At 39.7% G+C, this 21,648-nt stretch overlaps 1 protein-coding gene across 9 annotated transcripts in view; it reads right to left on the bottom strand.

The window, feature by feature from the left end:
* Window positions 1-21,648, bottom strand: part of astn1 (astrotactin 1) — a 480,480-nt gene that overhangs the window by 292,264 nt on the left and 166,568 nt on the right. For 2 of the 9 annotated variants that reach the window (XM_085253594.1, XM_085253596.1), the window contains exons 6-8: window positions 13,000-13,149; window positions 11,240-11,392; window positions 7,099-7,266 (exon numbers count right to left, since the gene is read on the bottom strand). In XM_085253594.1, coding sequence (XP_085109720.1) covers window positions 7,099-7,266; window positions 11,240-11,392; window positions 13,000-13,149 — 471 coding nt within the window. The remainder of the gene's footprint in view (window positions 1-7,098; window positions 7,267-11,239; window positions 11,393-12,999; window positions 13,150-21,648) is intronic. The other 7 variants (XM_085253595.1, XM_085253597.1, XM_085253599.1 and 4 more) reach the window with 5 other exon arrangements.

Here is a 21,648-nt window from a genome sequence, read left to right as displayed (position 1 = left end):
AAAAACAACTCTTAGACCGGGTTCAGTAACGCCCGTGATCCCAGAAAAGAACACAAAAACAAGGAGAAGAAAGAGATATACTCTGTGCCCTTTTCAAATAATAATCCTGCTCAAAGGCTGCACGCTACATCCTCTCACAGAGTTCCTAAATATTGAACTCCCAACTTGTTATTGGCCCGTTAAGTGCTGCACATGGGGCTGCAATTTAAACTTTACATTACATGATTAAAACACTGACACTGGTCATGATTAATCTGCTGTGTTCATCGAATTTCACTCAAGGAAACGTACATTTAAAATGACTGCTTTATCACAGCAGTAGAATACCATTAGAGTTTGGTGTATTTGAGCTCATTACCCCCCATTAACTTATTACTTGTGCAATTGGAGTGTAATAAAATAACAGTTGTGTGGAGGGGTTCGAAAGAGCAGTGCAAGATATCAGCATGTTAGGATAAAAGATGTGAAGATAGACCAGAAAGACCTCATCATCTTCTAGTCGCTTAGCTACATTACGGAAGTTCATGCTCTCCTCCTCAAGCTTTGAGTAATTACTCTTTTAAGAAGAATCACCTGGATGTGCTCTTCACTAACATCAGCTTTTCCAAGACTTTCCTCGTCGGCACTCTTAACATGTACATCCTGTAGCTCTGAATATAATTGCTTCTTTGCTGCTCTGTTAAATGTGCAATGAAAGAATTGAAATGTTTGACACTGGAAAGCCAGTTTTACATGTTCACTGATAATCTAAACTGCATCCAAAAAATAATGACAATAATGCTGGAGCGGCAATGAGCTTTGTTGCACAGCTCCTGAACATTGCTAAATGGCTCATCTTACTTTAATTGCCATTTCATTGCACTCTCAGGTCACGGCACTGTGCTCAAACTTGTTTTACACTTGCAAGGTGTTACTTTCCATAATTGCTCAACATACAGCCAGAGCCACAATCTAGGCTTCACGCTTTATTTTCACTGAATTTCACTCTGCGATTTGTCACCTTTAAAAACACATACTGAACCTATACAGTACAAATCACCCTCAAATAGCCTGGAACTTGATCTGTCCTGTGGATAGCAAAGACTGCACTGGAGTAGACATGTATTCACTTATGTTCTACAGTGTCTTTTAACTTGACAAGACCAAACCCTATTACCTTCTTGTTCGTGATCACGATTGATTAAAACGGTCAGTTTCTTTTTGCCAACATAAAAAGTATTTGACTGACAGAAGACAGAAAAATGAAAAAATCCACAGAACTCTGTGAAAATCTAAAAAAGAAAACTATATAAGTTTGAACGGTCTGTTGGAGCCATTTCTAAACAACTGCACATTCCAGGATCATCAGTTCAAGTTATTTGGGTGTGTCACATCTTTGCCAAGGTCTGGAGTAGGGCTGGGCGATACGGCCTAAAATTCATATCGCGATATAATCTGAAGCACGTGCGGTAACGATATGTATCACGATATATTCTTTTCTTCTGTATAACGTATTTTCCACTATAAGGCACACTTAAAATCCTTTAATTTTCTCAAAAATCGAGAGTGTGCCTTATGTATGAATTCTGGTTGTGCTTACTGACCTCGAACCGATTTTGGCTGCAGAAATCTGTTAAAAAATGTTTTAGTACAACTTTGGTAAGCCGCACTGCTTGATGGATTGTCAGAGCATTACGGCTGCCGTAGTGAGGAGCTTCGCGGAGTAATCTGGGTCCAAAACTCCGTCCGTTTCAGGTCCCAAAGTCAAACGAACACTGAGAGTTAAAAACGGTCTTTCATCTTTAATTACATCATCAACGTTGCTGCTTTATCGGGTGTAACAATTAAGTTTTAGAAGTTAACAGGAAGTTAGCTTGCTAGTTTCCACCTAAACATTTCATACCATGTTCTGACTGAGAGATTTTTGAAACTAATTCAAACGTACAGCTCTGCTACCACTTCCAACATAAATGAAGACAGAAAACTAAACAGCAGTGGCGTTTGCAGGGTTACTGAAGTTGGATTACCTGGTATATAATGTTGTGCTACGTGATTGCTAGTGACACAGCTATGTTAGCATAACATTAGCACAGTGAAGCGGAGGATGAACACCAACTTTTTTTCCACTCGATAAAAGTTAACGTGAGGGATTCTGGTGGTCAGGGACAAATGCAATCGCATAGCAGGATGCTGTACATGGGCCAAACTTCAGTCAGGAGAACTGAGTTTATTTATCCACAATACGAGGTTAGTTATTAATATACTGCAACAACATGGGAATAGAGCAGCTGCGAGAGAATTCAACATTAATGAATCAATGTTACGGAAGTGGAGGAAGCGCAGTTTTTGGCTTTCCCCATATTTCAAAAGTGCTTCATCTCTTTGCTGTGACTGTCGCCTGGCATAATTTGCAGATGATAATGGTTGTAGCCGCTGCGATGCTTTCGACCAAAACAGGTGCAGCTTGATGACATCATCAACATGCGCTATCACAATAGAGCAATATAGTCAAAATCTCTATCGTTGGCCAAATTGATATAGTTTCTATCGTATATCGTTTATATCGCCCACCCCTAGTCTGGAGATAGACAAAAATTGTCATACCCAGATGAGAGGAAATTGGTTAGGATGTTCAGGAATTACCCCGGAACCCACAAGGCTGAAGTCTGCCATCAACTGGAAACTGCTGGAACACAGCATAGAGAGGGTGCCAACCAAGAAAAGAAGACCTTCGAGCTTGACTGAAATTAGCAAAGACAAACCAAATTCCTCCTGGATAAAAGTTTTATGGTCAGATGAGACAAAGTTGTCGAGCATGGTGGTAGTAGCATCATGCTCTGGGGTTGTTTTGCTGCTACTGGTACTTAAACATTGCACAGAGTGCAGTACTGGAGAAGGAGGACTACCTCCAGACTCTTCAACTTCATCGCAAATCAACAGCTAGACAGCTTTGCAATCTCCTGGCAGCCTATACACACTTTCACTCATTGTCATGTGTGCTATCCCACTGATAAGCCTGTATCTAACCTTACATATACACAATGGCTCCTTTACAAATTAATCACATAAAAAATATAATAAAATTGTTGAAGCCTGCGGCTGGTCCATATATCATTTTAAGAGTGGGGAGAGTGGAGGTTTGGGTGTGTGGGTGAACCTCAGAAATTATTCCAAGAAGAGCAGGCATGAGACACACTGGCCCAGCTTTTTGATTCATTTAAAGGTCTCAGAACTTACTCTGTATTGCCCAGGGGAGAGTTAGGCTGCTGAATAATGGATGCAAAACAAGGAAGACACTTTAAATGTGAGACTTCTTGTACTAATAATCAGAGTGATGCAGTGGCAGAGACTGTCTAAGAAAGCAAAAATTACACTGTTCAGTCTGCATTCTCCCTCGAGCCATTACAGATATAAGCATGTTTGAAAAAACATTTCTACATATGACAGGATGCATTTAATTTGTGTGAATGTGTGTGTGAATGGGTGAATGACTGAATGTAGTGTAAAGCGCTTTGGGGTCCTATGGACTAGAAAAGCGCTATACAAATGCAGGCCATTTACCATTTACCAATTGATTGTTGTATATCTGAAAGCTGACACGGTTTTCATAAAGAAATTTAGTTGTTTCTTGGAAGCTTATGCATTGTAAAACTTTATCTTGAAACTTGAAGCCAGGGCTATTTCTGTATGTGGGAAATTGCCCAGGGAAAAAGTTTACTGTCAACACCTCCATTGGAACAGGGACCACTTTATATTTAGCACTTTGATTTTAAAATACTCCCTGACAAAAAGGTTAGAACAGAAATTGAAGAAGTCATTTATAATAGGCAATGATTAAAATGATCTGATCTGAGAGAAATTAAAAACACCATCGTGTCTCCTATTAATAACATATGCTTGCAAGTACTGAGCAAATTTGAGGAATGAGATATAACTACATACATCAAATGCTTCTAATTTATTAATTTATCAGAATGTACTGCATAAATCTGTTTAACACACTACATTTAGTCCCATATTGTAAGATCAAAATATATACATATATACACATATACACATATATACATGTATATATGTGTATATATATATACAGGCAGTGAGAACTGATAAAGATCTCGCTAAACAGCAAAATGTTTTGCTGTTATTTTTTATCAGCAAAATATTCTCATTTGAATTTATAGGCAGAGCTTTCGGCTATCAGGCTCCACTCCTGTGTAGCCAGCTCTCACTTTGAGTTCATGAAACAGACACCATCTCTCCTTTTAAGATCAGGTTTAAAAGTTTCCTTTCAGCTTAAGATTGTAGTGAGGGCTCCTTCAGGTGACCCTGAACCAAGCCTTAGTTATGCTGCTACAACCTCAGGCTGTTGGGGAAGCATCTATACGCCACTGTTCCATCACATTAACTTGTGTCCACTTTCTCCTGTAGCTGTTTGTTATATCTCTATGCTCTTATTCCCATTAAGCCCAAAACCATGAGATGACTGCTGTTGTGAACTGGGACTAAGTAATTTGTATGGAGGGAGGAAATGTTTGAAATCAGTCAGCTTAGTATGAATTAACCAGGATGTTTATTTTTAGGTTTCTAATAAGATCATAATTGTATTCATATTTCAATTCAATTCAATATTATTTACACAGCGCCAAATCACAACAACAGTCACCTCAAGGCGCTTTATATTGTACGACAGACCGTACAACAATACACACAGAGAAAAACCCAACAATCACATGACCCCCTATGAGCAGCACTTTGGCGACAGTGGGAAGGAAAAACGCCTTTTTAACAGGAAGAAACCTCCAGCAGAACCAGGCTCAGGGAGGGGCGGGGCCATCTGCCACAATCCGTTGGGGTGAGAAACATATCTCAGAAACACGTTTAAGATTTCACAGTGAGCTCACTTATTTAACCAAAAGTTAAAAAAAACAGTCCACTATTGTGTTTGCATTGTTTACTTTTTGAGTTTTGTGTGTTTTATTTATACACGTTCCCGTCAATCAGAACTTATTATCATGTTGCTTTTGCACTTATGATGTTGTTTCAAGAAAACAATCAGGTTCACTTTTATCACACTGCACTGTGCATTGCACTGTTCGGGGCGGCACCGCCAGCTCAGCAACTTGTGTAGACACAAGCAAGCAGGCAAAACAGGAGGATATAAAGATCTTCACCAATTTTCTAAAATAAGTAGAATAAAAAAACCCCCCAAAACAAAACACTGCGGATGAAGAATAATAATAAAAAAAACAAAACAAATCAGACTACATCAGAAGTATTTCCAGGGGGCACTATGGCGGACGAGGACGGAGCACGCTGGTTTAGAATTGTGACTCATGATGTTGCTAAAGTTGGCTATTTATTAGTAGTTTTTTCTTTGTTTACAACAACTTTATGAGTCATAAACTGGTAATAAGAAGAATGTCCTCACAATGTCCATTACATCGTTTTTGTGTCATCAGGATGTTTTTCTTTTTTTTAATACTGTTTATGTGTTCTCAAAATAGTGAAGCTGTTTCATATAATAAGGTTAGTGTTAAACAAGGTTGTTATTATTAGTATTTTTTAAAATGAGCTTTAGTTTATCTGAAGTAGACGTACATATCATGAACACTAACTTGTTACACAGTGTACACAGAGGATTTATTAGCCTTCCCCTCAGCAATAATCATTAGCACTTTGTGCAAGAAGAGAAATTTAAGAAATACATTAGATGTGGGCTGTTTATCTATTTTAGATTGAATAAGTAAATAAGATTATTATTATATGAGACTTAAGTTAAAATGAACAATAACGGGCGACTAATGAACAAGGTCTGCATATAAATGTGATTTTAGAGGGTAACCATCTAAAACCTTTCTCTGCTGAAGGCAGCTATGGTGAGGTGGGCATTAGCTAAGACTGAGAGTGAAAGTTACAGATGCAACGTTTGCCTTTCTCTGTTTCTGGAGGCTCATTTTGCTTTTAGTTGTGAAATAAAACAAATTGATGGCCGGTTACAAATTTCACTCTGTTCAGAGGGAACACCAAATATACCAGACGATTAAGGCTGCGTCCACACTAGCCTGGATAGATTTACGTCTGAAAACGCTCCGCGTCCACACTACTCGTTTTCACAGAGTTGTGCGTCCACATTGAAACGGCTGAAAACGCTTACGTTCCAGTACTGCGCATGTGTGAAGCACAAGAAGATTCGGCTTGCTCATTTATGTCTGCCGCTTACTTACTTTCCGGCAAAATGTTGAGGAAAAGCACCGAGTTTTTTAAATGGACTAACAATGAGGTGGAGTTGATGCTGCGAGTAACACAAAAGTACAAAGTCGCAAAAGCCAGTGAGAATAAAAGAATTTGAAGAAAAGCCATCTGGAGCATCTACAGACTGATATTAATCTTTAATAGGACTGCCCTCCACTATCTTGGTTTAACTGGTCACATGACTGCATCATATGACTAAAATGTGTCATAATTTTGAAAAGGTCTGTTTTCACTGTCGGTGCTTCCGCATCTTTAAATGTATTCATTTTCGACAGCGTTGTGCAAACGCTGCGTTTTCCTTGAGTGTGGACGGGAGGCCACAACGGAGAGAAACCAAGTGTACAAAGCCTAATGGATACAGCTACGACAAGCAGCTTCACATTGTGGCAAATTACTCCGTAACTAAACTAAATCAGACTTCAAAAGCCTCCAGTAAAGCCGTGCGTTTCAAATACAGTTTTTTTCTTACAAAAAGCCTAAATTTACTGTAAGTCAAAGAAAAAAACAAAAAGAAGACTAGACTTAAACAAAATGTTGTTGTAGGCATATTCTGAAAGATGATAACTAATGTAAAAATAACAATAAACTATATTTTGTTGTTTTTTAGAATGTAATTGTAAAATACAATGATTTTCATATCATTTCAACCTTCTAATTAATCTGAAAGCTTTTATAGTAAAGCCTGACATATCTCAAGAGCAGCAGCATTTTATGTAACAGGTCATAATTATAACTGTATTAATATCAGCTCTCTTCAGGACTTCCCGTCCAATGGAAGTCATGAAGAGAGCTGATCAATAAGTTCACTGCTAGTTAATATTTCCACTCAAAGCTGTGAGAAGAGCTGGCAGTTCGGCCTCGGCTCACCTGTCTCAGGGTCACACTGATGCTCGCAGGGATCCAGGAGGCGTCGTCCACACAGCTCGTTCACCCACGGCCCGCTGGCATTCTGCTGATAGTACAACAAAATCTGGGCCGGGTTGAGCCAGTCTGAAGCATCCAACTGGCTCCCCTGGAGCAAAATGAACCTTGACCCTGGGTAGGACAGAGGAAATGGAAGACACGGAAGAGAAGGGAACAGGAAAGAAATGTGAAATGGATAAGATGGTTGAAGAGGAGGACAAAGGTAATTGATGGGTAACGAAAAGATGGCAGGAATGGAGACGGGGGGAGGGCGAAAAAGCAGGGATGAATGAGAAGGAACGAAAAACAGAACAGGACACATAAAAAAGCCTGACTTTGAACAAAATCTTCAAAGCAAATTATCATATTTATCATGTTTTTTTTACCACTTATTTCTTTATATTTTCTATCATTTCTAAAACCATTTAACAACAACAGCAAAAAGACAAGGTTACAGCACATATTGGACCTTACAAGTGAAATATCTTCAGCTAAATATAATGACAGCAAGCACCACCTTTTAGTGAGGCAGTTTCTACGAGAGAAAAACAAATTAGGAAACCTTCAAATTTAATTTTTTGAAAAGAAAATGTGATTAAAAAATACCAGATTTAAAATGAAGTGGATCTGGAAAGAACATGAAAGCTTTATAAGACATTACTTGTTATTTTTAGTTTAAGAGCCATAGTGCAAACATGAAAGCTGCAAAATTAAAAAGCAAAACTTGTGAACACTCCGAAAGATTTAAACAGAGGAATATCCATAATCACACAAATAACATGTGTAAGGCATGATCAGCTGGATTTCCAAATGTACCTTGACGAGGTTGATGGTCTTGGCTGATTGAACCACATAACTATAACTGGGTGGGCAGTGAAAAACATTTGATTCTTGCTGTTTTTGTTGGTTTTTTTCTATTATTACTGTGGAGAAAATAGAAGCAGTGAGGGCAGAACTGGCATCTTGACCAAAACAACACATTCTGAAATGTTTAATTGTAAGAAAGATCTTTGCTACTTCAAATCGCATAAAGGTGACTGTTGCTGTGATTTCATGCCATAAAAAATTTATAGTTATTCATGACTCTATATTTGCTTACAAACTGTATAGAGTAAATGCTGATGCAATGCAGCATTTACAGTGCATTATGTTATGTCAGTGAAAGCCAAATTGAAACAAAAAAGTCTACATTTTCTCCCAGAAAACAGTTTTTTGAACCAAGGTCTCAGGGTTTTTGTAAATCGATTGTTATAGCTGTCAAATTCATAACATTTAACATAATTCCGTGCTGTGCATCTCATCTCTTTCACTTACATTGTTCAGTGTTTGGCCCTTCTTTTATTTTAACAAAGTATGGCTGTCTGTGAAACAAATGTTCCCCGACCCTGAGAAGTCCTCCGCAGTGCTCCTCTTTCTTATTAGTGGTTGTTATGACACAAACAAAGCATCAGCTCAACGCTTTCTCTGTAATAATAAATGCATAATAATGATTATTGGCACGACTATGGGCCGACACGTAATTCTGAAAAGGTTAAAGATGAGAGAGTGCAGCTGTAAATGAGTTACAGTCGCGTTGTTTGTTTTCTATGTAAATTTCAAAGTTTGTGCATCTGATCAGTGGAAGTAAAACTGTTGAGCACTGGGCTAACATTCTGTTGCCATAATGCAGGATAATGAGGCGAGGACTGCCGTTGTTACTGCTGCTGTTTAATTTCAAACCTTTCTACTTATGCTTTAATTACCTCGTGGTTGAAAGCTGCAGCACACAACTTCCATCTTAAAAGGTATAATCAATTAGTTCCATTGAATACACTTAAAGACTGAGGTCTCCGGGGGTTTACAGCTCAAATGCTGTAAACTAAAGGGAGCTCGTATGCAAAATGTTTTCTACTGAGTTTGTGACTGCCTGGGAAAACAAAAGCACTCTTCCATGTTCCAGGACACCTGACACAGGAGGTGTCTCTGGAACACTTGGTTCTGAGAGTTATCCGCTGTGTGATCTCCGTAAATTAGCAACAACGCTCACTGACCAAAGCACTGTCCATTTGCAAACACGGGATGCACTGGGCATTTGCTAACCCAAGCATATTTAATGACTTGTTGGCAGGCTCTGTGTGCCCTAGTTAGCGCCGTCCTCTTTGATGATTCCCTTAGAACTAGAGCACACACTGCAAATGGCTGGACTCATCCTGTTAGCTTAATTGTGGAGAGTCATAAAACTGCCTGGAAAAACTTTGAAGACACCAGCAGTGTTTCTGTTTTTATGACACTTTTTATGTTCTATTTGAGTTTTCTGGCAACTATGTATGCACTTTTGAAAGATGAAATGGATTTCTGTGTAAAACATAAATGCTTTATATATGGTCTAATATACAATGAAGAATTCATTTATCAAAATAAGAAACTGTAGCCATCTTAATTGAGACATTCATCACATCGTGATGTTTGACTCTCACAGGGAGCCACGTAGGCCTGAACGGACTCCGAGACCAGAATTATTAACGTGAGCACCAGACTTAAGAGCAGAATGAATCGCCTGTGTGCAGCTCTTTGGTCACGTTTTAAATAGAGCAGTTATGTTGCGTTACTTTGTGCAAGTACATCACAAGTACAAAGAAAGATGGTGCTGGATTGCCATCCTCCAAAACCTTGGAACTTCTATATAAAAAAAAAATATTATAGAGCTCATAAATACCAGGCGCATTAGCTCTGGTGCACTATGGTAGCATGTTTAAAGGCTAGCACACTTAACATTACATGAAAATTTCACTCATTTGTGCCTATGTGCACTTTCATTGCTAGAATGGCAGTAGACTCTTGGTCTACTACTTGGTACTTTGTGCTTAACTTTTTGGATGTTTGCCTTCAAATTTCCCGAGGTTGACTCAAATGCCCAGGATCTGATGGATAAACATCTATAATGGCAGCATAATGGCAGCAGAGGCATGACCGGTAACATGAATCCCCAGCCACTACTCGGATGGGACTCTAGGCCACAGCATCGCTCCTTGAGATAGCTTCAGATGTAATTGGGAAACCTCTCACAGGAGGCACAGATGGTAAAAGTAAATCTATTTCCAGCAAATACAATCTGAGATGATAAACGTCAGCCACCTTTCTATTCCCGACTCTCCGAGTTAGTGATAGGAAGAAAAAGTTGGCCCTGTTCTTTGTTATGTATCTTGAAAAGCAGTAGATATTGTTATCCCGCGTAACTACACAAACATCTTCAGATGATTACTTTCCCAGACGTGAAAGGCAAGGAGAAAGGTGTGACTCTATATTTTGGTACTTTTCTTTCAATATTTGAAGTCAGACACATGTGCAGCTGTTGGCATTAATAGCTTCTTTCCACAGCGGTGGAATCCAGATTTTCATCTGATTCACCGTGACATCAAATCAAGTCTGATGAGACTGTGGAGACATTTATGGAAACATCCTAAATCGATCCCAGTTTTGTAATTCAACAGGCGAATTCACCATCTTTCATCTCTCCTTTCAAAGTTCCCTCCCTCGATGCCTCCCTGGAATTTTAATATCACTGGCAGGCCAGCGTGTACCACCGGAAAGCAGCAGCGTTTCAAATCAAATCAGACCTCTAGATGATAGATGAGCAAGCCTAGTCACAGTCTATAATATATCTGGACTGCCAGCTCACTTCAGTGACAGCTGAAAAATGCCAACGAGCCAGCAGGAGCCAACACTTGGCTCCCGTGGTGCTATTTTTTTTTTGCAGGTACTACATTGAAATTCATTAGCGAGGTGGTTCAACATATCAGAAAGTACCAGGGGAAGCGCGATGGAGGTTTGGCTGTGGGTGGTCATTGCGACCTAGCAATGATGCGCTCCGATGCTTTGAGGGCACATCTGTTGTGCGCTGCGACATGGGAAACCCAGGCAGAGGGTGGTCGACCTGGCATTTACCTTTGTCTTCGAGAGAGCAAAGCGAATCAGCAGCTCGACCACAAAGCACAGGCACTCGGTTAGCGAGATATAGTGAGCCGAACTCCCCGGAGAGTGACGAGGAAATGCAAGCTCAGCGCTCCCTGGGGATGTGCTTGGGAAAAGGCTGCATCCACAGTCCGTGGCTGGTGTAAGGCCTTACCATCAGCAATGAGGTGCTCCGGAACATGTAAGATTACCCGGACTGAGAGGCTGCAGGAGAGGTGAGAGGAGTAAACCAGGCCAATCACGCAGCTGATGACACTGATCAGAGTCAGGGTGGTCTTATTGATGGGGCTCCGAGGGGAACCTGCTGCTAGAAAGAAATGAGAGAGGGGGGGAGGAAGAAAAAGAAAGAGTAGAGAACTGTGAAGCAGATACCACACTTTTCCCCAAGAACCCCTCCATCAGTACATGCACACTATCACACAAACATGTACACACAATGGCTACACAGGGAGTCATTTTACAGTTATTTTACAAACAAGCAAACAAAGACAAAAAACCCCAACAACATGGGCCTAAACCCATAACAAGGTCGTTAGGATCCAAACCCTCAAGCCTCTGGGAAGTTGACACAAGGCACGGCTCAGTGGCACAGAAATACAGTTTACCTACGAAGGGTTTTAACATCCACGCTGGAATGTGTGGAGGGAAAAAAGAGAGAGGTTGTTCTTCAAACCTTCCCTCTTTCCTCCACTTTCCTTTGCCCCCCCTCCCCCGAAAGTGAGAACTCTCCCCTTATCTCGTTTGCTCCCCAGTGCAATGCAGAAAGTGTCAAAACTGACCCCACACCCACGCATACGTGCACATACACACAGAAAAATATCACAGTGACCTTGAATGTAGTCACGCAGGCTTTGTTTAAAGTGCCTCGTTTTTCACTAGCTGAATAACTCTAGATCCCATTGTCACTTTTAAATTACTCTGGCAGAACTTTTTCATTCAAAAAATGCCCAAGGCAATCCTTTAAACAAAAGCCAAAGTAGAAAGCTGACCTATCGCAAAATGTTTAAAGCTAGTTTATTTAATCGAGTAACTTACCCAGAAACTGGATGCAGGGCAGAATTTCACCCCTTTGACTTCCCTTTCAGTTATTTTTCAGATTTTACAAAACCTCTCTTCAGCGCACATTTCTGCCTTCTATATGAAAGAGGGGAATGTCTCATTCTTCACATCCTTCTCTCAAAATTTTCTATACATGAAAAACAACTTTTGTCGTGCCACATGAGTCATCCTCTGCATCTAAACAACATAGTTCTATTCTTAAAGCTCAGTCTAATTAAAGGTGTTGGCTACACTTCTGGAGGCTTTGCTGTGTTTGTGACACCTGTGCACATGACGGGGGAATAATTGGCTTGGAGGCATCGTAACAGCTTGTAACGCCTTCCGACAGCAGCTATTATTTTGAGGCCAGTGTCACATTTTTTTACTTGAAAAAAGAAATCTTCTCTGTCTCTTTTCCACACCCCATTACTGTACATCAAAGTTGCAAGGACATGGCATGCTGACATATAAAGCATGCTGCACCACTTCACTATGACAGCATTTGCAGAGGATCCTGCTTAGAAATAATATTTGTGTGGAATATTATTTCAAAATAAGATGTTCTTTGGGTTGTAGATGCAACTAATGCCAAAATATTCTGTACTGAGGACCTCTGATCTCATCATCTTGCTTGATTTCCGTCAACAAGATTATATTCGGATGCACTGAGATCAGTTTCACATGCTCACAACCACTCTACACACACCTATGTATATACACAGCATGTGCTTCCCTTGGGAGTCAAACTGATGAGCACATACAACACCAGAGCCATCCGCTATATGCACTGTAAAGGTGACTTGTCATGCGTCGTGGCGATGGTAATACCATCAGACGGCGAGATTAACTGTCTGTAGGTGTATGAGTCCTCCTTACCCCCTGAGCCCCACGCGCTGTTGGCATTACCATTTCTCATACCTCGACTCCGGCGGCGACTGCGGTTTGGGTCGGTGTAAAAGGCCAGCTGAGGCTCGCTGTCTGCCTCCGTCCCAGAGTCCCCGTCTGGGTTCAAGAATGTTGAACCCGCTGTTGGATTCACACAAAAAATACAAAAGAGTTCTGGACCAGTGGTGGGGAATTTGTCCTCAAGTTAGCTTCACAGAGATGGCAGGAAAAAGCCAAAACTCACGATCAACCCACTGCTGGACGTCTTCTTCTTCTATCATCTACTGATGTGTCGGCTCATTTGTAATAAAAATCAAGCTGCAACTTTGAGCACTGTGTTTTCCAGTTTCTCTTTAAAATACTGTGTTTAGTTTTTATTTTTTTCCCCAACTGACACATTTTGAATTAGCCACATCCATGAAACAGCACATTAAAAAGAGTGCATGCTGGCTTAACTGGACTCGATCTGAATAAAATACTGATGTCACCTGTGTTAAACAATCAGAAGTGCATGTTTGAGTTTGAGACTACTGACTATTGTTTTAGCCTCTACTTTCATTTTTACTGTTGTGCAGTTTGATATTATTGGTGCTTGTCAGATATTAAGATTTGAAAAGTACACAGACGTATCAGGTGAGTTTCTAAAATTTCTAAAATCAGGTAAATCTAACTCCAGATGAACAACAACACACATCACTATTTATTTAACACGAATTAAGCCAAAATGTAGAAGCAGCATATGTGCAAATTTAAGGGTAACTAGCTGCAAATCAAATGAACTAGATGAACTGATCAGTGAGCATGAGCACCTCCATAAATGCAACATGACAGTTTTGGCCAGTTTGCAGGTATCTTAGAGAAGCAACTGTTCCAGCCATGAATCTGGAAAATCTGGTTGTGAGGCCATTTCTAAACAATTTGAAGTCATTCTACTGTGGAAAACATAATGTGGTCATTATGTACCTTATTGGTGTATCCATGATGCACAAGGCTGGTTGTGTTCATGTTTTTTCCAAGGAAACATGAGGAATACATAAAAACATTTCAGCGCTTTGCCTTTTTGTGTGATTCTAAGATAGCACTGCACTACAATTAAGACCCTTGGAGATGTTTTAGAGAGAACTATATGAGGAGGAACCAGTCACTTGGAAGCAATAACAGCAAACTAAAATGCTTTTAGTAGAAACCATTGAATTTGTATCACACTGTTATAATGCTAAACTTTGGTTAGCTTGACAAGATCAAATTAAGACCACTGATCAACTAGAAGCAAAAAAATTCTTTCTGCTGTTTTTTTTGCTAAGGACTGCGATTTAGTGGGTCCTCCTAAGCACTACTGTCCATGGGTTTTATGGTGTGTACTTAGTATAATGTAAAATGCCAGGACCGCTCTGCATCAAAAGAGAAAAAAACTGGATGCACAAGCTTATGATTTTCTTTTTCTGACTTTGACTTTACAAAAACACAAAGCACATTTCCTCCATCAGATACAAAGATGTACTACAAACCCTTTACAGCACCCTGTTTTACTGTCTATATACACTCAATATATACTCATTTAATAAAAGTGAAGATGGCAACACTTGTAAATATTTAAAGGTGAGCTATTGTGCTCACTTCGAGCATCATGATTTTACTCTTGTATTCTTCAGTAGCTGGGAATGATTCACAAATCAATAATCCTTAGTTATTTTATCCTGGGACTTTGGTTGGTCGTTGGCTGAAACAAGCTGCTTTACTTCTTCTCCCTGTACGGGCATAATCGCTTCAGGCTAACTTTATACTCACTGTCCTGGTAAAGAAATGGTTTACCAGTAAATTAGCGGGTCTCCAGTGCTTACAAGGTGAGCTGTGTGACTTGACCGTATGAAGGGTATCACATTTCTAACATCATACGCAGCCAAAAGAAGGAGAAAATGTGTGAAACAAACATCTCACTTAAAGCAGGATGTGAAAATAAATGTGTCTAAAGATAATGTAAAAAAGCCACATAAATAAGATATTACGTGTTGACTCAAGGCTCAAAGCCTGAGGGCTGAACTGTGTGACACTGTTTCCAAGCTCATTCATTTCAAAGTATACATGAAGCAACAATGAGGCAGCAAGTAATATAAAAAACATAAACACTAAAGAAATACATGAAAACACACAACATATACTTTAGCTAGACAATCTCAACATGACTCCTGTTTTTCTGTGCTACATATTTTTCCTACACTGGAGGGAAAAACACAATCCATAAGACTTTGTCTCTACAAAGAGGAAGAGTGCAAAGTAAATGTTAAATAAAAAGAAGAATGTTCAGCTTTATCTGGGAGGATAATCCTTCTCATAACATCCAGTCATTAGACTGTTATTAAAGCTAATGCTCTTAAGTATGAGGGTTGATTATACAGTAGGTGCAACACTTAAAAATAAACAAACTCTTCTCGCACAACAATATACCCACAGTGCATTTCAGCTGAGTGTTTTAGCTGAGGCATTAGCTATATTTAGGGGGCATGTATTGAAGCTTGTCTTACAAGTGTTAGCGGATTGCGAATCAAAAAGTGAGGGGGAAAATCCATCAAAGCAGCAAAGATTTGCTGCCTCAGCGGGACGTGTGAGAATCGAAATAAAATTCATGCTAACGTTGCTCTGTGACAAGAGCTTTAAAAATCCCCAACCAAGAGGCGGTGTTTGATTAAACTGGAGACGATCCCTCAGAAACAATGGGCCAATGAAAACACAGTTGGCAGCGATGTCAATGTGGCAAACGCAGAAGGACTTTTTCATGACAGCGGCTTCATCAGCTTTTCATATTGTTGGGTTTTTTTGAACAATGCGCGCAAGATATGAATGTGCAGCATAAATATTATTGGCAGCCATGACTATCTGACAGCACAGATGTTGGCGTTTCTTACTTCAGCCTTTTTAGATGACACCATTGTTTCTGCAGTGTTTTCCACGACTGATTTAATAATGAGGAATATTCACTGCACACTTTCCCCCCAGATATGTCTGCTGGCTGGAAACAGAGTCCTCTGGAACATTATTCAGTGTGCGCAACTAAAACTCTGTGAAGACAAATTAAATCTCTATGCCCTAAAGTAGGAAGAAGGAGGTGGGAAAAAACATCAAGCACACAGGCATGCTTGAATTACAAGTTTCACCAAAAAATATTAATAAAATTGAAATTTAAAATAACAAAACCAGTCTACTGTGTTTTTATCATGCATGTTTTTTTGGTTGCAACATCCTCCCAGACAGTCTTGGCAACAATGTTTGCACTACAGCAGGGGGATTAATTTAACTACATAACAAGAATCCTCCATAATTCATATTAAGAGCATCACTGCTGCTTTATTCGTGTGGATATGTACATGTACTCATTTAAATGAATTATCTTATAGGCTGCTGCAAAGTTGATGAATGCCTCAACATGGATGGAACACATCAGAGCTTCAGCACTGTCACCATGGGTGGACTTTAACTGTTACTGGCCAGTTTGAGCAGCATATTTTTAGATGTAAGAGCAAATTTACATTTAAATTAATATTAAAGACAACACAAAGGAAGTTGAAGATTTGAGTAAATGTATGTGCTTAAGCCAAAGTCACATAGAGGCCTTTTGCTGAGGACTGATGTCAACGTGACTGGATGAGAATAAACGTGGAGATTGACAGCAGCAAAAATTAAACAAAGAAGATCACCTTACTGTTACAGCAGAACAAAGGCTAATCATATTTGACAGTAGTGACTGCTATCGCTAGGTCAATATTGAACCATTCATTTATATATCCAGCAGAATACCAGTCACCTGACTTTGCAGTGCATGCGGGAAACTTTACATTGCTGAGAAGACAAAAAACCTTGCCTACACAATTCCCAGTCTATTAAATAAAATAAAAATGTAATAGCACTTGTGTTTTCTTAATTCTCAGTTTGGTTCCTTTTCATATTTTGCTGTTCTCTTCCCCCTGTCTCTAGTGTTTCATGTTTCCCTCCATGTGTTTGCTTCTTCCATATATTTGTCTCTTTTTTGTACTCGTTTTTGTCTTTTCTCACCTTTATTACTGTCTGCTCTACCTTATTTGTATTCACCTGTTCATGTTAGCTTGCTCTGTTATGTCTGTATTTCTTTCTTTGTGCTCTTTATCCCATGTGTCATTTCGTTGTGCCATGGATAATCCCTCATTTGTTTTTACTTTCTGCTGTGCTTTGCTTTGTTTAGTATGTGTGTGTGTGTGTGTTGACTTTTGATTTGGTGAAATCATATTGTTCAGTAAAGCTTGCTCTTAGTTTTGCATAACTGTCTTGACAGTAAATAATAGCAGCGATAGTACAGTCTTCCTCTTTGTAGAGAGACAGTGCAGTAGCATTTTGACAGCTTATGCAGTAGCAGACAGCAGTGCCATAGTGTAGTGGTTAACACGTTTGCCAGAATACATTTGGAGAATGCAAAAAGCCCAAGCAAAGACCAGGAGGAAATAAAACTCTGTGGAAGGATTCAACCCAGTATCACAGCAACTTGTGTAATAGTGTGTATTAGACAGACACGCATGCTTAAGTAAGTAGTGCAGTAAGCTACAGCACCAGCAGAGGGAGATATTTAAACATTGCTAACACATTTACATGAAACTACATATCAGCCACCGAGCTTTATTGTGGCATAGACGGAGCATGGATTGTACTTGGTCACTAGCGACTTGTTGGCTTTTAATTTCTTCACTCCTCCTGCTGCTACTGCGGATCTACGTGCTGTGGCAATGAAAGAAAGACTCTTTGCAACCAGTTACAGTTGCCAGTTGCCTTATGTTGTTTTGTTTTGTTGCTCCCGGTAGAGTACTGAGAAAAAGTGTTTCAGAAAAAGCCATTTCTTTATATTTTGCTAGAAAAATGGGAAATAGGCAGAGTGAGTGACTGAGCACGGTTGTACAACTCTAACAAGCTTGACTATATAATAAGAATCATTAATCCATGACTGACAGTGTTCCATTGTGTGGCTTTCTAGCCGGGTATGCTTTATCCCTAGACTCCAGTTTCAGTGTGTTTGGCATCACTGTCATCCTGATAAATGAAACCATTGCCACAAACTTTTCAGATGGTATTTCATGATGGAGAAATACTTTTCTGTTTTCATAATTCCATCAGTTTGGACAGGCTAAAATGCACGACAGCACCTCCACTGTATTTTACAGATTGATACTTACGGTTGTAAATCTGTATTGACCTGCTCCGTGCACATTGATGACTTGAACCACAAATTTGGATTTATCACTCAACAGGACCAGCTGACACTGATTTCCAGTGTGTAATTTGGTGTTCCCTAGACTTTTTTTCAGTCGCTTAAGAATGGCTTCTTGACAGCCATTGTGACCACTTCCGAAGAAGCTTCAGTGACTTGTATGTGGGTCAACTGAAGGGCCAGATACATCTCTCAGGTCCTGTGTCAGGTCTTTGCTGTATTTTCAGATACTGGTCATCTGCTGTATATTGTCTTTAGGCCTGGCACCTCTTTTTCTGTTTAATTGTCCAGTTTCCTAATTTTGTTGGTGGAAAAAAATACTATTTTCTTCCCGTCAAACTGTATTACCTTCGGCATTTTTCAAGATTCAGCTGACGAAAGGGGAAAACATCATTTGTTTTTGTGACACGCCACTAGCAACAAAGACACAATTCAAAATAGTTTCTGTGCTGAATTGTCTGTTATGCATAGACACAAGTGGTTTATCTTGAGTTAGGTGCCTTTTTAATGCCTGAATGATTCATGGATGCACTTATTTTGCAAAGACTAAAGTAAGTCTGAAAATGGAATCGAAATGAACAACAGCAAATATACAATGAAGCCTAGGCAAACATGAGAAGTGGTCCCACATCCCAGACTGTGGGGTAATGAGGGTCACAAGGACCAGATGTGTATTTCAAATTCTGTCAAAAAGTAGATACTGCGCCTTGCCACATTCTGAATGTCTAAAGTTAGGAAATGTGACTTTAATTTGGGAGAGGGATAGTGTAAGTTACAGTCTAAGTCAGACAACAGTCTAAGATGAAGGAATTAACTGAGCTGAAGAACAGTGAGGCAAAAATGTCAGGGAAACCATAACGGATCCTTAAAATTAGCAAGTATTGAGGAACTGTCACATCCAGGCAGAATCAATGACAGAAACTCAGAAAGATCATTTAGGAAAAGGGAACAGTTTGATAGAATAGACTTTAATCCCCGAAGGCATTAAGAAATACATTTATGTAGTGATTTTTTTGCTGTTTCTGGGTTACAGTGATTGTGTCTATTATTGCTGTTTGTAGAATGTTCCATATTCTTTCAGTACGATTTTAGTGAATTTATGTAATGTATTAATTATTTGATTAACTGGGATTTAATGCATAATTTAATTAAGAAATATTAAAATATAAAGAGGGGAAAAAGTGTCCCAAGACACTGCTAAATAGCCCACAGTGTCAAGACTCCCAAAACACTTACTGTCTACATATGTAAACATTAGAACTAGCTAGGTATAATTTTCAGCCCATTCAATAGGGAACAGCTTCTAACTTGGGCACACACAACAGATTTTATATTTATAAGGTTTTTATAAAGTGAGCAAACTCCCGTCACATCAACCGTACTAGACCATAATTTACAGTATTACAAAAAGGTTTGAATTTTCAGGTTTACAAAAACTACAAATGGAGCCTTTGAGTTATTCTCTGAACACCTGAATAGTGCACAGCTGTCAAGGACTGCTTCAGGTTTCAGAGAGAAAAGAACATAAAAGAAGTGCTGGCTAGAATGTAATAGTTCTACACTAGAGATAACTTAAAGTAGTTCAAAGTGCAACAGCATGTCTCTCTGTGAAGACGATCCAAGGCAGTTAGGAGAAAATGTACCTTACAGCGTTTGCTAGGAGTTCATGCTGACTGACCAATGGCATAGAGCTAGAATTGTTTAAAGGAAAAGGATCAGAGGGCTGCAGGAAAAACATGTGACATAAAATCATGGCCCAATGAAACTTGCTGAATGTAAAGAATGAGATTTCCATACTGGATTGTTTTGGGCCCAGGTTAACTATGACCAGCACCCTTTTAGCCTATGGTCAACGGTCAACAGGGTGGAAACTGTGCAACTGTTGGCTGGAGACAATGAAAAAAAAGGGGGAAAGGCGTGTTAGGAGTAAGCGAAAGAGAAGGAAAGGCAGGAGTTGGTGATGAGAGTAAGGACGTGTATATGTAGAGACTACAGCTGATAAAGGGAAAAAGCTAGCTGTGTGCAGAAGACTGGGTGGAACGCAAACAAGATCAGAAGCACTGGAGGTGGATTCAAACCATATATATGTATATGTATATGTAAAACCATATATATATGTGATATACACAGGAAGAGAATTTTAGTACAATACTATTCACATAGGAAGACTATGTGAATAGTATTGTACAGGTGAAGAGCTTCAGACAGGATCATGAGTTTAAAGCTGGAAGTCGAAAAGGGTGATGTTGAGTGTTGTCTGTGCATGTGTCCCACAGTTTGGATGCCAGTTAGAAGAGAAAGAAGAATGGATGAAGAGGTAAAGAGTGACATCAGGGAGAGGAGAGCAGTGATTGGATCAGACTTCAATGGACATGTAGCAGAAGGAAACAGAAGTCATAAGGAGATCTTGGATAGGTAAGATGTTAAGCAGAGAAGGACAGAATCTGAAAGAGACAGAAGACTGCAAGGTGGCATCAGGGGAGAATGTAGCTAAGCAATATCAGGTGTCCAAGGTAGGAGCAAGGATTAAATGGTGGAAGCTGAAGATGGAAGAACTTTACATAGAGTTCAGGGAGGAGTTGAGGAAGATCTTGGGTGGTAGGAAAGAGTTAGCAGCTAACTGGGAAAGTATAGCTGAGAAGCTAAGGGAACTGCCAAGAGCCTGTTTGGTTCCTCTAGACAGAGGAAAGAGGACAAAGACACTTGTTGGTGGAACGAGGAAGTACAGGAAAGAATTCAAAGGAAGAGGTTGGCAAAAATAAAGTAGGATAGTCAAGGAGATGAAGACAATAGACAGGTATACATCAAAGAGAGAGGTGGCAGCGGTAAAGGAAAATACCCTAAGTGAGTTGTATGTGAGGCTGGACACAAGAAAGGAGAAAAGAACTTATATCAGTCTGCCAAGAAAATTGACTGCGTGGGAAATAAAGTTAAGGTGGTTAAGGATAAAGATGGAAATATACTAACAAGTGAAGATAGTTCTTTTAGAAGATGGAAGGAGTACTTTGAGTAGCTGATGAATGTGGAAAATGAGACAGACAATGGATGGAGGAAAGTTAGTGAATTAGAATGTGCAGAGGAATAGTAAGGTTGAAGTGAGGGCAGCTACATGACAACGATGGGGGAGTGGAAAGGCGACTCGTCATAATGACCTATCTCTTGAGATGTCTAAAAGAGTGGGCGGTGGATTTTTTTAACCAGATTGTTTAACCTAATGTTGCAGAGTGAGAGGAGGCCTGAGGAACGGAGACGACGTTCACTGATGTTCAAGAATAAAGGTGCTGTGCAGAGCTGTTTTGTAGTCTAGTCAAAATGTTTGTGAAGGTTCTCAGTTATCCAGGTCATCGTAGTCTAAGGAGCTTGGAAAGAAAAGCGTCTGGACTTCTTAGGTTGCTTGAAGACGTTTCACCTCT

This window comes from Mchenga conophoros, linkage group LG18 (assembly GCF_057382185.1).
Source record: "Mchenga conophoros isolate Kocher_MC1m ecotype Shallow Benthic linkage group LG18, M_conophoros_male_GT1.1, whole genome shotgun sequence".
In the NCBI taxonomy this organism is placed as follows: Eukaryota; Metazoa; Chordata; class Actinopteri; order Cichliformes; family Cichlidae; genus Mchenga; species Mchenga conophoros.
The sequence above is the reverse complement of the archived record's forward strand: the minus strand, read 5'-3'. Positions and strand labels throughout refer to the sequence as shown.